Below are 20760 nucleotides of genomic sequence, written 5' to 3'. Positions count from 1 at the left end.
CTTCTTATTGCTACTTCACATACTGAAGGGCAGGGCAGTGTGTGCGAAGTTTCTAAAGAACCAAAATAAACAGTGCAATTTTGACGGTGGTTGAAATTAGTGCAACTTGGAAAGGTTCAGACTGTCATATTGATTCAAAATGGCATCTAGTTGTATCCAAACATGGATGAAAATCTGTTCCTTGATCTCAGGAACCATCATGCAACATTCGGTTACGATATCTTAAAAGGTGTCCACATGCAGAGCTAACAAACAACTTTGCAAAATATATGGTAGAGAATCTGGAGTGTCTGGCACCAAGAATGCACCCACAGCTCTTAATGACAAAGTTCTCGAAATGCTTACGTGATTTTTATTATTGCATTTTTACTTTGGTTGTAAATTGCTTTGGGACTTTTTGTAATGGGAAGCAAAATCCAGGTGTAACAAACCTAATTGTAGGAATGATCCCTGGCATCAAAAAGATGCTTTGAATAATTCATCACATCAGCACCAGGTCCTTACCCCCTTCTCCCCCTTGGCTGTTATTGCAAGTATCAGTTCTGTCAACAAAAAGTCCTGGAGCGTTCCCTCCTGTGATCATGGATCCAAGCTGAATGGACCCTGCTTTTTAAAAAACAAACTTTTAGCAAAAACCTGCCTGTGCATTCATTTTCATTTGCCTGTAGTTATTTTCAGAATCTGGAGTGTGTGATAAAGCAGGCCTTTATTTAAGGATGCTTGCTTGTCCCCATAGGCTGGTAAATATATGCTGTTTTATGTGGTCTCTGCCTTTGTTGTATTTCATGACACTCTGATCTTAAATTGCTTTTCAGCTGCCCTGAACATTGCATCGGCAGTAGAACAGCAGGGCAGAAATCTTTTTTAAAAAAGAACCTTTGTGCCTTGCTTATGAACTTCAGAGGCATATGACTACCCACTAGAGTAGACGGGGCTTTGGTCTGATCCCATGAGACAGTTCTTAAGCCCAGAAAGCAAAACGAGGGCTCCCCAAACCCTTCTCACTGTATTGAAACAGGCAGTTTGGAAGATTTCAAATACTGGGGAGCCTGTAGCACATTCTACCAGTTCTAGAACAAGGTGCAGCACCTTTGTTCGTTATGAAGAGCTCCATAATTTTATTTAGCTCTCTGGATGCAATGAACTATCACACAGGTACAGCTGGAGTCTAAAGACAGCATTCAGAGGTAAAAAGGAACAAAATCAAGACAGTCCAACAAACTCTGAAGTGCAATGCTCAGACAAAGAGGAACATGGGAGTACAAGTCATCCTGTAAACAAGCACACACAGAAAGGATGGTCCTCAGGTTCATAATGAAGTGGTATTGCCAAGAGAAAAATATTGCTTCCATGGAATGACTCTTACAGGAATTGCTGTAAATGGCATACATGGGAGACTATAATGAAAATGGTCATTGTATACAACTTACGTAGGTCACCACTAGGGCTGCCACTATTTTGCAGGCAGGATTCAATCACATATTAGAAATTTAGGTTTATGCAATTAAAGTGCCCTGGCGCAACCAATCCACTTTTAAATAAAGACTTTCTACAGTTAGGAAAGTGATAGGGAAGTGAACTGATTGTCCCCACAAACAAACCAGAATGAATATTCAATAAAGAGTGAACATCATATAACCTTTGTGCAAGCAAAATGAAGATCAATGCTCAATAAATAGGTTACCTGGGCGAACCCTTTGGGGCTTGATGGTTAACTATAGCAGACTCCTGGACAGTGGCAAAAAAGGAGTGAATGATATGGATGACCCATTCACAAAGACAGTCTTTAATTGTAAGCAGTTACACTGACCACTTACAATTTCATGGCTACAAAATCTAATGTAGAACCTGCCCAGAATGGCACAAGAATGATTAAGTCTTGCAACAAAGCTTTCTGTATTGCTCAGCATTGGACAGAAACAACCCAACTTCAGTCAAGAATCAGCTAGGCACAGTAGCTAGAGTGTTCAGCAGACTTGGGAGGACTGAGATCTAACTCCCTAGTTTGGGCCCAAAACTCTATTAAGTAGTCTTGAATAAATATTCATTTCAGAGTCACTTGCAATCACAATGTGTGTGTATGTTTAAAAAAGGTAAAGGACTATTGCCATAACCCACCTGAGTGCTTGTGAGAGAAGTCTAAAGAAAGCTTATCAATTCAAATTATACGGCAGCAAATCTCAAGGCTCTTCTCATGTTTCCTGGGGAGCCCTTGAGATAGCTCCTTCCCTTGTAGTATTCAGGTAATACCAGAAAAATCGAGGCCATGTGACTGAAAGAGATCAGGGTGGAAAGGAACTTGTCTGCCCCTTGAGCAACAGCATCACATCCATCCCTGCTTTCTTAAGATCTTTTTTAAAAAAAAATCCCTTATGTTGCTGTGCACAAGTGCAGAACCCATGTGTGTGACTACATAGAAGCCATGAAGAACAATCCCAGTTTCTAAGAGGAAAACACAGGTGGTGGGCTGCTCCCATGTGACAGATTCCATCTGATGTTACCTGAGGTAGTGGGAAGACAATATTGGGTAACATTTCAAAGTTTTTACAAGAACAGTCAAAGGTAAATAAACATTTAAAGATGGAAAAGGGTCATGCAGGTAACATGACATACGATCTTTTACACAAGAAAAAGCATGGGGAGGGGGTAATCACACTCATATGTCAATGAAAGACCCCCTGCTTTCAGCCCCCTTATCAGTAACCAAAGCTCTACTAAAGAAAAAAACAAGTCCGATTCAAAATTTAGCATAAAATGGTCCTGGTTTTAATGGTCCTCATTGTTTTAATGAGTTAATTTGGTTGTGATAGTCATGCTAGTTGTTTCAGCCTTCAAAAAGTGGAAAGGGGGAAAGGGGAGGTTGTGGTAGCTGGCAACTATTTTTTGTTGGGGGGGGGGGGAGTCGAAATGTAACAACAGGTTTACCTAGAACATTTACAGTTCCAGAAGATTAGACAGTACAAACTCTTATTTCCTAGAATATCCACAGATCTGTCAGGTCAAGTAAAAGTTGGCACCAGTTGTCAAGTCAGTTTGAGGACTTCTATTTCCTCAAAGATTGGTTCACACATGCACATGTACATCACTTGGTTTTTCTACACTTGATTGTGGTTGGAAACCAGCAGTTCATAGCGTAAACTGACTCAGCTGAAGAACAGCACTGTGTTTTGGGTGGTGTAAGGCAATGTGGAGGCTTTTATCTGTGGTGTTTTATCTCTGATACACGAATGTAAGCCAGAACTTGTTAATGCAGTCAGTACTGAACAGGTACATGTGAACTTATCATTAAATTTCCGAATTTCCAATGGTCACCCTCAACATGAAGCTTTCAGATCAAGGAACTGTTCTCTTGAGTCATGCCTGTCATAACACTGTATAACATACAAAAATATGACAGACATATATATGGGGAGGAAACATGTCATCAGTGAGCTGCTCACAATCCTGGAAGACACTTCAAATCTTTTATCCAAGATAATCATATTTAAATGAATGTTTCAAAAGAAAGCAAAGTCAGCTCTACGTGGATCCCCTTCCTGCATGCGTGAAATTATACTTATTTTGCTGACATATTTGCACAAAGATCTGTTGTGAAAGGGGGGAAGATGCTCTGCCCCCTCCTCACACCAATACTGCCCAGCAAGATGTCTCCTGATCAACTGCATAACACCACATTCCAGGACAGACAAAGGAAATTGACTGTAATGGGCTAAAGCATTTACAGGAAATGACTTTGGGAGAAAAGGGGCAGAATTATCAAAGATTCAAAACAAATATAAAAGGAGGCACACATTCAGCATATTAGTTAAGAAGTTAGATGACATTTGCATTCTAGCTCCTCAGAGTCTCTAGGCCAACTTAGAATTTTTAGAGGCACACCAAATGTTTTAAATGTACACTTAATAATGTAAAATCTGATTGATACTGACAGAGGCTGTTGGCCTGGTCAGCCGTTCAGGAAGCCACGACTGGATGTAGTTCCTTGTTTGGTGCACACTTTGTGGCAAACCCTGCTTTGCCTCTGTACAGAATAGTCTTCACTGTTTCAATTAGAGAAAGAACCCCAGTTCCTTCTTATGGTCCATCACAAAAAGCCAAGCCCTTTACTACAAACCTATCAATGATCCCAAATTTTGCATTTTCATCAGACGATCAATATTTGCAGACAAATTTAGTCTTCTAGCCACATACGAGTTGAGGGGAAGCTTAAGCACAAACTGAACAAGGGAATCAAGGAAATGTGTGTCTTAATTCAAACCCTTAATTAAACCACCTTCCCTTACAGTTTCTTAAGTGATGAATGGCTTTAGGTGATTAAATATGACAGGCATGAAGAGCTGGGGCTGTTTTTGAAAAATGCCTAGTACATCCCTATCTCATAAGGAAGCTCTTTCCTCACCTTCGGGTTGTTCGTCCCTCAAACCAGAATTTTGATGCTTATTCCGAAAGATACAAAACTCATTATCTTTGCTTAGAGCTTAACCCTGTGTTCCTCAAGGTATACCTGTGCGAAACAGTTCTAGGAAAGAGAATCAACATTTTTCCTGAACACTGAAAACCACATCTCACAATATATTTTGTGCCTGGATACCAATGCATCAGTTATGAAGGTTGCGTGCATGCTTCAAATGTGGCTTTCCCCTTGCAAACAAACCAGCGAGGTGGTTTGATTCTTGCCCACTTGTCACTTTTGTGTATTTTAAAAAGGGAAAGCTGTACTTGAAATATGCACTGCACATGTCTTTCACAATCAACTTGGCATACATGTATTTTGTATTAATTGGTAACACGCAAACAGAAAACTTCTCACTAGATACAGCCATCAAATGTGACTGAAGAACTGGTAAGGCTCAAACACCAAGTTCTCTCAGTAGCAAACATCTGAAGAAAGACATGAGCCCCCAGCATTATGGCATGGGAAACATATGCTACAACAATGGGCAGTGGGAGATGAAGGAGAATGAGTACCAGGGATAGGAAAGTGGCAGTCCAGAGACTCAATCCAGTCTCCATCAGATGCCTGGTTTCTTAAGACACTTCTTCCTTTTATGCAAGGTAAGCTATATGAACATAGGCTCATTGTTCTGTGCCACTCCTGTCTACCTGACCATTTTTCTCATGTTCTGCTCACCAATGCCTAGTTCCAATTCATTTCTGATGTTACGGGAGGCTGTCCTTTCAAACCTAAGATTTATTTATTTTTGTGATCACTCAGTTGCTGGATACAACCTGAGTGATGCAGCCAATAAAAATAGTTATTTAAAGCGTAAGTTTTCACCACAGGCATGGCTGGAAAACCTCATTCTTGTCAAAGACAGGTGACAATATAAAGAAACACTGCTTGCAAAGGCCACTGTTTGATTACCAATACATCAATAAATCCACAAGAGCAATGGGATAGTTCTAGATCTGAATATGCCAGGCCAGGTACATCATTGCTACATCTACAAACTGTCCCCCCCACAAATAATTACAATGCCTCCATTAAAAGCAATAGCTTCCAAACTGTTCTGGAGACACCTTGGGCTCATAATAAGACTGAGCCTGGCAAACCAGCTTCCCTGAAAAAGAGAATAGTGAGACCCAACATGTCAGGTTGCAGGCTCAAAAAGTCAGAAGGGCTATGCTCCAGGACCTAGTGCAACGCACAATGGATTCCTTGGTAGACAGGGCGACACAGAAAGGATTCCCTCAAGGCAGATAGTTTGAAAACCACTGCATTAATGAACCCCAAGTATAAATCTAAAGAAACATTTTCCATGGGAAGGTCTGCTTTCTGGTAACAGCTGTGAACATAAAGGTTATTCTTGATAACTCCAAGAGAAATTATTACCCTGGACACATACAGATGAACTCAGGAAAGTTGAAAGGTTTGCGTAGCCAACGGTGTGAAGTTTGTGACTGACAAAATACAGCCATGATTTCACTAGAGGAAAGCAAGATTTGAAGTGTGCCTATTAAATGTCCTTCCTTAAAATAAAATAAAAAAATGCACTATGCACTCCAAAATTATTTGTTCAGGCAATCCATATACAACAGAAGGCACTGTTATCCATAGGACCCCTTCAATTTCACATGGCAAAGACCTGAGAAGTGCAACTCAATCCAATTCCATACAGCTGCTTCCCCATTTCATTGGGAAGAGCAGGAACAGAGACGTTCTTCAGTCCAACAACTTAGAAAAATACCACAAGAATTTATACATTACAGTAGCTGGTTAGAAAGAGTGTCCTAATGAGAGGAAAGAGGGTTGACCACTGCCTTTCCCAAAGGGAAATCATCTTCCAGAGCACTCCATTACCTTCCCTTGTCTGCTCACAAGTCACAAATGTGTGTTGCTGTTTTAATAAAATGCAATAATGAAATATTCTGCAGAGTCCCTTAAGCTTTCGTCTTTTCCTCCTTCAGTTGCTCCCTGGAGGATTGCCAAAGTTAAATGAAGAGACCAGTCCTTTGTTATCAAATGTGAAGCCCGTTTGCTGCTCTATCCTCTTTGATTCTAGAATGAAAAAGAAATAAGTGTAAAAGACAGAAAGAAAGTATGTTTTTTTTTAAAGCACTAATGAACCTCCTTCAAAATGCATGCATTTATTTTCTTAAAAGATTGAAATTTCTGAAGTACCACCAAGGCGGGGGGAACAAAATAATCTTGCAGATTTGTATACCTCTATATTGTCCCTCCACTACTGGAGATGGGTAATATTCTGTAGTGGAAAGGGGAAAACACTGAGCCCAATAGAAGAACACCCACTCTGCAATTTCCACAGTTTGCTTGTATGGACAAGTAGGTAATATATAGGTGTATCATACAAGTAGAAATAATCTATTCCTGTATAATTCATTTGGTTAAGCTTCCTGTCCTAATAACAGTGGGAAATGCAGGGACTGTTTAGGGAGTCTCTAAACTCAATTTGTGTGCAACTAATTCTCTGTAGACAGGGACAGGGTGGCGCTGTGGGTAAAACCTCAGCGCCTAGGACTTGCCGATCTCATGGTCGGCAGTTTGAATCCCCGCGGCGGGGTGAGCTCCCGTCATCAGTCCCAGCTCCTGCCCACCTAGCAGTTCAAAAGCACCCTTAAGTGCAAGTAGATAAATAGGTACCGCTTTATAGCGGGAAGGTAAATGGCGTTTCCGTGTGCTGCGCTGGTGCAGGCTCGCCAGAGCAGCTTCGTCACGCTGGGCGGAAGTGTCTTCGGACAGCGCTGGCCCCCGGCCTCTTAAGCGAGATGGGCGCGCAACCCCAGAGTCGGTCACGACTGGCCCGTACGGGCAGGGGTACCTTTACCTTTACCTTTACTTTTAATTCTCTGTAGAGATCACTGGTCCTACATACCAAGTGACAATTGTTAACCATGTAAAGTGGACCTCTAACAAGGCCTAACAAAGGAACATAGGAAGCTACTTTATGCTGAGTCAGGACATTGGTCCTTCTAGCGCTGTGCCATCTACTTTGTCTAGCAGCTCTCTAGAGCGGCAAGCAGAGGTTCCTATCATTACCTACCAATCTAATCCTTTGAACTGGAGATGCCAGGGACAAAACAGGGAGCCTAAATTTGAAGCATGTGCTGTGTCACTGAGGTATGGTTCCAAGAACTATGTTGATAGATTATTTATTGTGGCAATATATAGAAAGCAACAAATGCTTTTTTGTAATTTAATCTCAGTGGACTTTTAAAACTCGCTGCATAACTCCATTTCTACTTCTCTCACCAAAGTTTCTTTGTCCTTTCTTACTGAAACAGAGAAAATTGGGAGGGCAGAATAAGAGCTATGCTTGCACAGTTTCCTCTGAGTTGTGCTTCTCCATCCTATACATACTGCTGCTGTCTGCGGTGTCTGTTTCATATTTATTGCCTCCAATTTCTCTCTCACCAAATGTTCCCTGGCACTTCTCTATCTTCGTCTTCTCTACAGGGAAGATAAGGACCAGTGAGAATTCTCTCTTTTGATCTGAAGACTTATCCGTCCCTCTTAAAAGGATAGAAGCCCTTGTGAACTGAAGATACCTTCCCTCCTCCAAAGAGTATCCAGTACGCAAAGGCTGCTTACAATGAGCAAAAGCAAACAAAATCTATTGAATGTGCTTCTCTCTTTGTGCAATCGGAATAATACAAACATTAAGACTTGTTTTTATTTTGTTTTAAACTTGAGGAAGCTTGAATTACTTGACATGGTTGCAAATATTAAAATTCTTATTTGTGCAGTGTACAATTCATGCTTCTACAGACATCCTTGCAACAGAGTAAATAAACAGACTAACCTGCTGAACTCCTCCGGTGTTCAGCTAACGCACAGATGCCCTGCAGTTGAGTCTTCTGATCATTGCTGAGTGGTGCTGTCAGCAAGTGGTACCAGGCTGCATCTCGGCTCTGTATCGCTATCAGCACAGAAATAATGGTCTTTCTTTTAAGAAAGTTTCAGAAAGAAAAGGCAGATGCACAACCCACCACAACCTTCCTCCATTATCATTAAAACAATCCTTTTCACAAATAGAAATCTTCTACCTTTGGCTTCAGTATATTGAGCTGAAATACCTGTTCCAGGGAGCAAAGACTGCATGACATACTTGGCAACTTATCTCTGATGACAAACTAGGAAGACAAGTAGCTGCCTTATATTAAGTTAAGCCATTGGTCCATCTAGCTCAGTATTATCTATGCTGACTGGCAGTGGCTGTCCAGGGTTTTAGGCAAGGATCTTTTCCTAACCTTACCTGGAGATACCAGGGATTGAGTTTGGGACCTTCTGCTTTCAAAACACTTGCTGTATCACTCAGCTACAGCCCTTCCCCTAAGCTTGTTGGTTTTAATCATCTCATCCCAGTAAGCATTACCGTATTTTTCGCCCTATAGGACACACTTTTTCCCCTCCAAAAATGAAGGGGAAATGTGTGTGCGTCCTATGGGGCAAATGCAGGCTTCAGGAAGCTATCCGCAAGCCTGCGGAGCCCGGCGGGAACTCCCGCAGGCTCCGAAGGCTTGCGGATAGCTGCCTGCAGCCCGAAGCCCGGGGAGCGCGGCACTGTGCACCCCGGGCTTAGGGCAGCAATCCGCAAGCCTGCGGAGCCCAGCTGGAGTTCTCGCCGGGCGCCGCAGGCTTGCGGATAGCTGCCCGAAGCCCGGGGTGCGCAGCGGGCTACAGCACCACGCTCCCCGGGCTTCGGATAGCAGCAAGCTCCGGGAGCGATGGCGAGGTTGAGTGCAACCTCGCCATCGCTCCCGGACCCGTTCTGGGGGCTGGGGTTGGGGGAAGCTCGGGCTTCCCCCACTCCCAGCCTGGCAAGCTCTGGGAGCGATGGCGAGGTTGAGTGCAACCTCACCGTCGCTCCCGGACCCGTTCTGGGGGCTGGGCTCGGGGGAAGCTCGGGCTTCCCCCGCCCCCAGCCCGGCAAGCTCGGGGGGAAATAATTTTTTTTTCTTTACCCCCCCCCCCAAATAAGTGCGCCCTATGGGCCGGTGCGCCCTATAGGGCAAAAAATACAGTAATTTACCCATCATCTTTGTATCCTGCCCTTGCTCTGAGAATCTCAAGGATACCTGATGAAGCGATGACTCATTTTGTTTTCAAAGTACAGTTGTACCTTGGTTCTCAAACTTAATCCGTTCCGATAGTCTGACTCCCAAAACCGTTCAAAAACCAAGGAACGGCTTCCGATTGGCTGCAGGAGCTTCCTGCACTCAAGCGGAAGCCGCGTCAGACATTCAGCTTCCAAAAAAACATTTGCACACCAGAACACTTACTTCTGGGTTTGCGGCATTTGGGAGCCAATTTGTTTGACAACTAAGCCATTTGAAAAACAAGGTACCACTGTTAGGCTGAGAGTTGCCCAAACCCAACATCTGAATGTCATGGCCAAAGAGGATTTGAACCAGAATTCTGACTGCCAAAACCAGCAATCTGCCTGAATAAAATAGACTTGTGTACATCTGAATCTGGGACATTTGGCATAAAAACATGTTTTTTACCACTTGACTATGAAACTTCTGATGATGGGAGAAAGTTATGAGTTAGGCTATGCAAATAAAATCAGGGTTAGGCTATGCTAACCCTTCCCAGAAAAACAGCTTGAGATTGCGATTCTCTTTCTGAAATGCAAGAAGAAAACAAAGAGTTTTCCAGCTTAGCAGGGTTCCTCTATCTTCTGTTCAACTAGAGTTTCACAGAATCCTTGTAGGATACAGAGTGCATGTTTTGGACTGAAAGTTGGCCAATAAGCTGACTGAATGTTGTGCTCCAAAGATAACAATGAATCTGACAAAGACTTTGTAGCCTTGGAGAAGACAGAAGACATTTGTGGGTTTTGTTGGTATTGCTCTAGGTTTCAGATGTGTGTACCTAGTAGTGCCTGTGTAAAGAACTGGTATTCATCCACACCATCATCCAGGTCGATAGGGGTGCTGAAACCTTCTAAAGCAGTTTCTTCCAGTGCATCATCATCCCAGTCATCATCATCATCATCATCTTCATCTCCTGCATCACCGCCACCACCTGTATGGTTTTCCTGCATCTCCTGGCTGACTTCATTGGCCTCCTCTTCATCACTTGGAATCTCTTCTGTTAAAAATTTTGTTTTTAATAGAAGGCATGTCACAATATATTCAGGATTTAATGGGGCACTTTGGGGATGGGAGCAAAAAATATTCTAAATTTCCTGAACAAATGGCCCCAGTGCTGTCCCATAAATGAGAGGTTGCAATTCACCTATGTAGAATAAGGAAAGCACTACACTCAGGCAAACATTAAACTGCTGACCATCATCCTTCTAGGAGGTGGCCCAATTCTCAGAGAGGGTTATTCTGCAACACAATATGGGAATGTAAAGTACTTCTGAATTTTTTGAAATATGCAGTCCCTCCCTCTCAAGGAAGCTGAAAGACATTATGACAGGTATTTTTGCTAGTAACAAATAGAAAAATGATAGCTGATGAAACAGTATTGCTATAGCAACCATCTCTCCCCTGCCCTCTCCAAATCCATTTCCATTGAAATGCACACATGTATATTAATTATTTTACCATTATCTTCTGCATCATTCTTTTCAGATTTAGCATGTTCTTCATGTTCCGTATGCTGCCTGGTGGCACACAATTGTTTCAGTCCCAGGAATAGAAGGAGGACCGACGGAACAATCTGAGCAGCCACGGCATCTACTGCGGGAGGTCGGTTGGGCAGCCCCATCAAAATGCTCAGCCCTATGATGCACATCTTCCTATCATGGAGGCTAAACACACATGCACACAAATGGGTGAGAATCTCCCATTTTTATTTATTACAGGCTTATTTAAACGCCCTGCACGATGAGATCTCAGTCCACGTTACAACAATTTATAGTCGCTCAATTTAAAACCAGGTAAAAGAAATTAAACAAGAAACCAATACAGTTTAAATCAGAAAACAGATAACAACCAAATATGCTCTCTGAAAGAGGCCTCCCTGTCTTGGGTAGTAGATGAGGACAACGCATACTGGGATGCTTCCCTTACATAGGCCCAATATTGCTTTTCTTTTCTTTTTTTATAGACACTGTTTAACGGGAATGAACATAACTTCTAATTATGTATTTAAAAATTCACCAGATGCAGAAATTCCTGAAGCAAAATTCAGATGGGAGCTAGAAGAAGAAAAACCCAAACATCAGCCAAAAGATTCGAAGTGGCAGCCATAGTAGAACTCCAATTAAGTATCTCATTTACATCATGCATTTAAATTTTCATGCTGCAGAACGGCATGACAGGGGGTCTACGTATTGGTCACCACATAGAAACAAGCAAGCAGTCAGAGGAGGGTGACAATGTGCTGTCACCTGTTTGGAGTAGGAGGGCGGAGCAGGGTCTGAGGAAAAAGAAGAGTTGTTTGCTCTTTTGACTGTGTGGGAAATTCATTCTCAGGGCCGGCCCAAGACATTTTGACACCTGAGGCAAACCACAAAATGCTGTCCCCCTCCAGGGAAGAAGGGGTGAGTGAAGTTCTACAATGGGAACAAGGGTGGGAGGAGACCAGTAGTGCCTTATATTCGCCAAAAAGCCACTGTAGAGCTGGCACTGGAGTAGGGGTGCTGAGGAGCCAGCAGTTCATCCCGCCAAGGAGCTCACCACAGCTGCTGCTACCACTGGGGCAGGGGCAGCAAGAGTGGTGCAAAGCATTCCTTCCACCCGAGGCGATTGCCTCACCTTGCCTTATGGGTGGGCCAACCCTGCTCATCATTTAAACATGTTAAATTATTTTACTAAGTGCGTACTCCACCTTGCAGCCAAAGGTGTCCAAGGTAGGCCTATCATGTGGCTCCTGACACTAACAAAAGAGGCCATTTATGATTTGAAATAATACAAAATAATACGATTTGAAAAGAACTGAAAAGGCTGTACACACACAAAATGGAATGAAAAAATGTGGCACAGATTTTAGAGTCTTTCCTGGGCACAGAAGTGCTGTTACATCCCTGTAAAACGGCATAGCCAGTTATTATCCGAAGTTCCCCCCGCCCAAGAATAATAATTTGCAAAGAGTCCGCTGCTAAACAAACACATGTGGTTACTAATGAAGCAGATGCCCTGCCCTCTGGAGAATTATAATGACGTGGGACCAACTATAAATCTGACAGAAAAATTAATCTCAATTGGGCTGAAGAGCACTCTCGTACGGAATGAAAATTGGCAGACGGACCACTGCAAATAGGAGCAATAAACAGTGAAATATTTGGCGGGGAGAAGGGAGAGGGCAGGGGGAGGGAAGAAAGATTTTTTTACCTCAAAGACTTGGGATGCTCCTTTTATTAAAAGTGTTATCAGCATTCAAAGCATGTGCCTCTACCTTAATTTAATGCTCCAACTGGGCTCAACGTATTTTTTAAGAAACAAAATTGTTAAGAATATCCTTCAAGTAACTCACAAGAGGATTCACAGTGGAGGGGAAAATATATTTTCAAGACCATGAGGGTAACTCAAAATGGGCCTTTAGTGAGACAGAGATCACAGAACAGAAATCAAGAGAGCTTCAAGCTTACAAGGTTTGAATGAGCATAGAATGAATTACCCATGTCTTTGGTCTCCTTTCTTTAGGAGACATTTCTATAGAGGAAGGATAGGGAACCTGTGGCCCTCCACCAGATGCGGCTGGACTAGAAAATCCCCATCATCGTTAACTGTATTATTTATTAAATTTATGTCCCATCCAGTCTACCTAAGGAACCAAAGGGGACAAACACCAAAGCGCTAAAACAATAATATTTAAAATAAAACACAGGAAGGTGCTTAGACCATTGGTCCATCTAGTTCAGTAATGTTTATGCTGACTGTCAGTGTAGACAGTATTGAGCTAGATGGACCAACAGACTCAGTATAAGTTCTTAGAATCATAGAATTGTGGAGTTGGAAGGGAACATGAGGGTCATCTAGTCCAGCCCCATGCAGTGCAGGAACATAGCTTCCTTCCTAAACACAAGGTGGCAGCAGTATAGAATGTAGAAGGTACAAGAGGTTCAAATGCAGAATTAGCCACTGTCTGCATTTGCTAGCTAAGCCAAGGTCTTCTGCTCTTGGATGTTTGTTGAATTCTGGAAAATCTCAGTTTTAAATTTTAAAAAAAGTTTCTAATCTTTATAATGAGATGAAGAATATGATGGCAAAAACTAGGCCCTTAGTGCCAAATAAGTTGTCCGCTCTTGCCCCTTAGCCTTAGATAAATTGGACATGATGTAACTATCACCTAAGGGGAAAAGCCTTAGAAGCAAAAAACTGAATGAAGAGTCTTCTGTTTTTTAATTGGCACAACAGGACAAAAAGCCTTTTTGTTTTAAAATATATACTAAAGAGTTACATTCTGCCGCTGATGCACCTTTGAAAGCTGGATAGCTCCCCTAACCACAGAATGTAATAAAGCCCTTTTACAACGCACTCACCAGAGCAGTAAATGTCATGTTAAAACTGCATTTATGAGACACTGTAATTCTTTGCAGTTACATAACATCGACTCCAAGACAAGAACGAATATTACAAGATGTCAAGACAGCCACAGTAAATGGCTTCCGGTTCTTGTTAAATGTTTCCTCCTCAGCCTTAAAGGACAACTGTCTGTTACTGTTCATCGTAATTGTCCACAGAAAATGACTTATGAACATAACAAAATTCAGCAACACAACAGATTCAAGTATGACCTGAAATTCCTTATTGTTAAGAAATTACAGCTCAGTATAAATGTTGCCATGCACAGGTTGTGAAAAATCCCTTACTCACACAGATGCTGCATGTGGGGAGCACAACATTTTAAAACTCCTGGCTCTATATACAGCAAATGACTTCTATACACCCATTAAGACAGAATTGGGAGGCACACGCTACATGCACTGAGAGGGAAGGCATAAAGCCTATGATTTTTGTGGGGAGAGGGTCCAAAATACCATTTGCAAATGGTGAATTGGAGGCTGCTATTTCACTTTTACTTCAGGGGTGAGATTCAGCTCCCAAATATGATTTCAGGATGTGGGGAGGGGACTTACAATTTGCCACCTCATTTGCAAGTGGTGAATTGGGGTATGGAAGCTGTTTGTTGGGGGGGGGGTATCCAAAATGGTTTTAGAAGGAATCGGCTTTCAACTATGGGGATGGGACATCTCTCTCTTTTTCTTTAAAAAGCTGCCAATTTTAAAGAACAGTAAAAGCTCCACTGCAATTGCCCCCTCTGATCATTTCCACAAGATAATTTTACCTTTCTCATTTGGGAGGTTTGCCTGAAATACCCCCGCCCCACCCATTCAGGCACTATTAGAAGACGTTGCAAGGGGCGGGGTAATCACCTTTACTATCAGCCAGCAACCAAGCCTGCCTGTATGTCCCCGGGAAAGAACAGCCTGGAATCAAGATGATACCACCAACAGCCAGAGGCTAAAAGCATCTTCCTTCTTCTGCACAGTGACATATCCCTAATTGAAACAAAATTTTAAAAAATCCTTCCAGTAGCACCTTAGAGACCAACTAGGTTTGTCATTGGTATGAGCTTTCATGTGCATGCACACTTCTTCAGAAGAAGTGACAAACTTAGTTGGTCTTTAAGGTGCTACTGGAAGGATTTTTTTTATTTTGTTTCGACTACGGCAGACCAACACGGCTACCTACCTGTAGCATATCCCTAATTATAATTGCACCTTGGTATGGATTTTCATTGTAAGCTGCTTTGGGAACCATCTTAGATATCTATATCTATATCATCTATACCAAGCAAACATAGCAATGGCTAGTATTTTTTCTTCTTGCCAGTTAGTAATTTCTGAGGACTTCTATGGCTGACGTGGAGTCTTCTTAACATAACGGAGCTGAAGTGTGTGTGTGTATAAAACAAAACGATTGGAGGAAATGATGTTATTTTTAAAAAATAAGCCAAATAGATTTTCTTTGTTGCGAAAAATATATCAGAGTACAATCGGAGCTGCAGTTGGTGGGGAAGGTCAAGGAAAATCCTCACTCCACACAGGTTTTTATATTTTCCTGGACCCTCTACGCAAACCAAAATAAAAAGTCGCTTTCCAAGAAGCCCTAAGCTTTTAAAAAAGAAAAAAGAAAAACCACCGGACACCTACCCAAGGAAACAATCTGTATCATTCATCCACTGGTTTATGAACTGTGCAGTGATGGGCTCTGGGTTGTGAGGAAATCTGATGTTCTCTAAAGTGTGCAAAAGGAGATCAGGGTTGTAGTAAAGGGCCGCAATGGCCACCTGGAGACACATGGTGCGGAGCTCGCTGGTTTTAACCCCTCGCGTTAAGCGCTCTAGGACAGCTTCTACAAAGAGCGGGATGCACTGAGGATAGAAAAACATGGGGTAGAGGAAGCAAAGGGAAAGTAGAGAAATGAAATATGTTCAGAGAAAGTTCCAGGCATTAAAAGGCTTTAACTTACAATTAGAATTACCTTTCCTTAGAATAAGGGTCAGGGAACCTGTGGCCCTCCTGATTAAGCTGGACCACAGTTCCCATCACCTCTGACCATTGATCATGCTGGCTGGGGCTGATGAGAACTGGATCCCAGCAACACCTGGAGGGCCACAGGTTTCCCCATTGCTACCTCACAAGCATGCAACTATACAGCACACAATTCCTTACGTGAGTTTGAAGGGGAAATTATGTTATAAAACCATAGAATGAGATACTGGCTCTAGAATACTGCTTCCTAAGAATCTCAGCTCTTTCTTTTTAAAGGCCTGTTTTTCAGTCCTGCAGTTACTGAAGAAATGGGAACTATGCCTGATGAAATCTCAGAAAGCCAAAGAAACTGCTGAACAAGAATTCCAGTTGTCAGGAAGCAAAGCTTCACTACCCTGTGAAGCTCTTTGTTGTTCCCTGGGGGTATGCAAAATAAGAAAAAATATGCAACTCTGCTAAATATGCATAATTTATACCGGTCACTTCTCTGAGATAGCTTGTAGCCCGTCATATATGAGTCCCACCTAACCACCAGCTGAATGATACCACCAAATACTTGTGTAATGTACAAAGCAGAAGAGCTACTGCCAGAACGTTGGCGATCAATTTTGGAAGCAGAAGGCCAGAGAAGCAGAGGCAATTTTTAATTGAAATATTTTTAAGCACCTGGAGCGCCATCTGGTGGTTAAATTCTCACCATCAGATTGTAACTTCTCAATTTGATAGAATAGGTGTGGGGAACACCCATTGGCCAAGCTTGCGGGGACTATGGAGTTCAGCTACACCTGGAGGTCCTATGATAGATGAAGAGTGCTTTGGAGGGGAAGCCTCCAACCTCCCCCAACTCCTTGTTCAACCTTTTCCTTTATCTGCTTCCCCAGCTCTCCCCCTTTTTTCTCTTCTCCTTTGGCATCCCACCATGACCCCCTTCGCCCCCTCAACATCCCCGCTATTCTCCTCTTGCCCAATTTTGTCAGCTGCCAACAGGAAAAGGTGGCAATGCACAAGGTTCCCATGCAGCTCACACCCATTTCACCCTCCCTACCCAGAGCAGTGGGCAGCAGGTGGCCGTCTGACTGAAGGAACAGACTGGCAAAAGGGCTGGTGGTGACCTTGAAAAGCCTTTATGGTTTGGGACTGGGATATCTAAAGGACTGCCTGTCAGTTTACATTTCTTGGTACAGAAAGTATTGATCTGATGTGTAGAGATCTTTCCTATTCTAATTAATTCAAGAGGGTTCTGGAAGCCTCTCTGTGTGAAAGAAACAAGCAGAAGATTCCTGATGTTTGGGAAGCTGAGTACAGCTGGCTTAAACAGGTCCTGTTATCTCTTCCTGTCAAGGTCATGCTGACTAAAATAATAAGGCCAGAAGGGGCCTGGGTTTCACTCTTTTCTATCTCTCTTTGTTGCGGTGTTCTGTATATAGTATGCTTAGTGTTAAGGCTTAGTCTTATTATAAGTTTAAGTTTAAGTTTAAGTTTAAGTTAAGTCTGCTGCAACTGGATTTCTTATGGACAGTGCCAATCCTGAATGTATTGGATTTGTGACCATTATGCATATTTGCCTTCAGCAGCAGTAAAGCTCTGCTGGATGAAATATTAATGGTCTATTTTTTGGGACTCCTGCAACATGTTTAAGTTTTTACTCTGCTAACTATTCATTGGAATACTGCTCTGGATCAATACTGAGTAGAATTCAGGCTTGCTTACTAAGACATGCTTGCTTACTAAGGTATTCCATGCAGGCCCTCTTGGGACTGGAGAGGGGGCCTTCTCAGTGATTGTGTCTAGACTGTGGAATTCCTTGCCAAGGTAGCCATGTTTTGCCCCATCTGTCATGCTGAATCAAAGTGACACCTAGTCCAGCACTACAAAAAAATAACCTAGGCCAAATAGCCCGTTCCTCCAAGCACAAACTAGACCCATCTCAAGCTAGTTCTATCTAATGATCATCAGCAAAAGAAAAACTGTATGCCACTCTAGGATTCTATGATTACCTGGTCAATACCCCTCCCTTTGCACTGCAGAATAATGACCTCTAAGAGCTTGGCTGCATGGCATTCGGCATCTTCTCCTGCATCACCAGTTAATACCTAGCAACAAAACCATGAACAAATTACTGAGATGTCAGTTGATACTAAACATGCCCAAACAGAACATGTTTGCTCAGGGTGTAAATGGAAACTGTTCTGAACCATTCATGTCATATCTGAGAAACATATTTTCCAATACAGTATGACCTCTTATCTGAATAATCAGCAAGGCATCCAACATAACTGGATAGCAAGAGAAGAACAGACATAAAAACAGAGGGGCTAATCACATGAGCTTATACAGAAATGAGGGATAAACAGTAAATCTGAACAGTAACAATTTTAAGGTGTTCCCATAATGGGAGTCTTAGTATTGGCACTTTTATTCCTTTTCGTGGAGTTAAGTGGCACTCACTGAAATTGATCCCCAGCCTTCAAAAACAGGGTAGAATCTTGAACATTGTGGTCTGAATCCGTATGTGAATTAAGAGTTCTCAAAACATTATGCTCAACAGGCTCAGTGAGCAAAAAGCAAGAGAGCTCGGATCTGTTATTCTGTTTTCAAGTCTCACTGTCAGATTCATGGAGCTAGAATAGGCCAAAAGGCCATTTAGTACAAAGCCTGCACGCAACGCACAGCTGTCAATCCCAGCAGATCTACCTCAAGTGTTCAGACCTCGGCATGCTAAAAGCAAAGAGGATGCATGGCAGAGCAAAAAGCTCCGTGTTGCTCAAGCAAACTGAGCCAAAGCATGGCCCTCTACTAGAGAAAGGCAATTCTACTAATACTCTGTGGGACTTTTCCCAGAACAAGCACATTAGGAAGAGCAACCGAAACTGAATATTCAAGAACAGAATAAGTGTTTGTCCTGTTTGCTGGTACAGCTCATGTATTTAAAGACAAACACATTCACAGTATTCTAGCATATGTTTTTGTGTAGGATATACATCATTTCTAGTTGTAAAGTGGGTGTCTTGCATGCTGATGTGCTATGAACCTAAGTGAAAGAAGTAACAGAATTGGAAAAGGATCCAACATATGGCGTGGGCAGAAAAATCCTGGTTTTTTTAGAAAGCCATACCATGTCCAAAATCAGTGGGTATAAGTAACTACACTCATCCTGTCAGGGTAACCTGCAGGCATGACCCTCAGACCCTGGGTTTGAAGTCTGCTGAAGGGAAGCAAGCAGAGAATGTATGCTAAAAGCAGGTCTAAAAGGGACTACTTGTGACCTTTACCCAGTGGTACATTTTTCGGTCACTTTTTCATATTCATTTTTGATACCTAGTTGGTAAAGGTATGAACAATGGCAATACTTACCTTTTTACACATGGTGTAAATTATCTCTAAATTTTTGGGATTTGACAGTAACGTATCGGTATCAACAGTGACATAGTTGTGCAAGAGAGGCATCATATCTAGACAAAGGCAAGCAAAACAGTTAAGCTTGAGAGCAAAAGTAAGGTTAGCATTGTAGAGTTGTTTTCCTTGCATAGTACATGTTAACAAGCACTATAAACACATAAATAACTTAAAGGGGGGGGGGGGACAAGTTCCTAGGGCTCCAAAGAAATGCCAGAAGTGTGTTGACAATCCCTGAAGCCATCTACATGGCGGAAGGAGGAAATGTGCAAATTTACTCAATATGCAGAGTTTATATAGGTCTCAGAAACTGGATTGCCACAGCCCAAATTAAGTGTACACCACTCTGCACAAGGCTATCCTGTGCACATGCAGCTCTGAATCTATAGCACTGAGGAACAATGCAAGCTTGTTTTCACTCAGCTGAGACAAATTGACAATTGATACACTCCATCATAGCTTCCTGAACTACTGCTAGCCAACATAATACTTCAAATCGAGTTACTTGAACAGATCTACTGCTCCAGTCTCTCAGGTTATTATAACATCAGTCAATCCCCTTTCAGAACACACTACAGAGCTCATTACCTGCAAAGTACTCAAAGCAATCCTGTTGAAATACTTCATATAAGACACCCAGAAGCTGCCACATTTGAGGTGAAATAAGATGGCACGTCAAGCTGTATGCTAGAGAGAGGATTTCTTCATAGAACTCTGAAAGGGAAACCCCCGCAGATCTGATGAGGTCTGAAAATAAAAGTTGGCAAATCCCACACAAACTGCAAAAATTCATACCATTATCAATCCTTTATACAGCAATTTTAACCAGCAAACATGTTTTGCAATCATGTCTTCCTTGAGGTATAGTGACAGCAAACTTGCCAGTTCACCTGAAGGTGTGACGGTAAGGAATTTACCAACCAGCACTGCATAGACTTGATTCAGGGCTTAAACAAAACTGCATATTTAGTGCAATTTGAACCTGGACATTACAATACTATACTCCCATTGTGTGCCCCACTGTCAATTCCCCAGGTATGTCTAGAACTGAATTGACTGTTGTTCCATTGGCCTTCCAATTTGCACTACAGAAAGCAATCTATATGTCTAATGTGCAACAAAAGTAAATTCACAACAGGTGACTTATTTATGCCTAAACTGAAGTGGATAGCAGAGAAAATAAGTTGTTAAGGCAGCTTTCACCAATCCAGGCCAAAACATCTGGAGGGCACCAGATTGGCAAAGGCTGGCTGGAAAAAGAGGGCGTACTATATTCTAATATCTAATTCAAGACTGGCTTTTAGTTCTCTGCAATACAAACACAAACAAAAAATCTGGAAATATTTTCTAGAAGGTCAGCTTTTTAAATTTACCTATTACGTGCTTCTGCAAGACGAGGCCAATGATCTGTAAGCAAATGCTCTCCAACTGTTGAGTTATCTAGAATAAG

General features: G+C 42.2%; 1 protein-coding gene across 8 annotated transcripts in view; it reads right to left on the bottom strand.

Moving 5' to 3' along the window:
- Nucleotides 1-2743: 2743 nt before the first annotated feature.
- The window catches only part of IPO8 (importin 8), a 43992-nt gene continuing 25975 nt past the window's right edge, over nucleotides 2744-20760 (bottom strand). For 4 of the 8 annotated variants that reach the window (XM_083401405.1, XM_083401404.1, XM_083401409.1 and 1 more), the window contains exons 17-25: nucleotides 20684-20750; nucleotides 19899-20024; nucleotides 19269-19366; nucleotides 17912-18007; nucleotides 15573-15793; nucleotides 11017-11222; nucleotides 10337-10555; nucleotides 8262-8378; nucleotides 2744-6499 (exon numbers count right to left, since the gene is read on the bottom strand). In XM_083401405.1, coding sequence (XP_083257531.1) covers nucleotides 6405-6499; nucleotides 8262-8378; nucleotides 10337-10555; nucleotides 11017-11222; nucleotides 15573-15793; nucleotides 17912-18007; nucleotides 19269-19366; nucleotides 19899-20024; nucleotides 20684-20750 — 1245 coding nt within the window. In that variant the 3' untranslated portion in view covers nucleotides 2744-6404. Of the gene's footprint in view, nucleotides 6500-8261; nucleotides 8379-10336; nucleotides 10556-11016; nucleotides 11223-15572; nucleotides 15794-17911; nucleotides 18008-19268; nucleotides 19367-19898; nucleotides 20058-20683; nucleotides 20751-20760 lie in introns of all 8 variants that reach the window. The other 4 variants (XM_083401403.1, XM_083401410.1, XM_083401407.1 and 1 more) reach the window with 1 other exon arrangement.

This window comes from Podarcis tiliguerta (assembly GCF_965153285.1).
Source record: "Podarcis tiliguerta genome assembly, chromosome: 10".
Classification (NCBI taxonomy): Eukaryota; Metazoa; Chordata; class Lepidosauria; order Squamata; family Lacertidae; genus Podarcis; species Podarcis tiliguerta.
The sequence above is the reverse complement of the archived record's forward strand: the minus strand, read 5'-3'. Positions and strand labels throughout refer to the sequence as shown.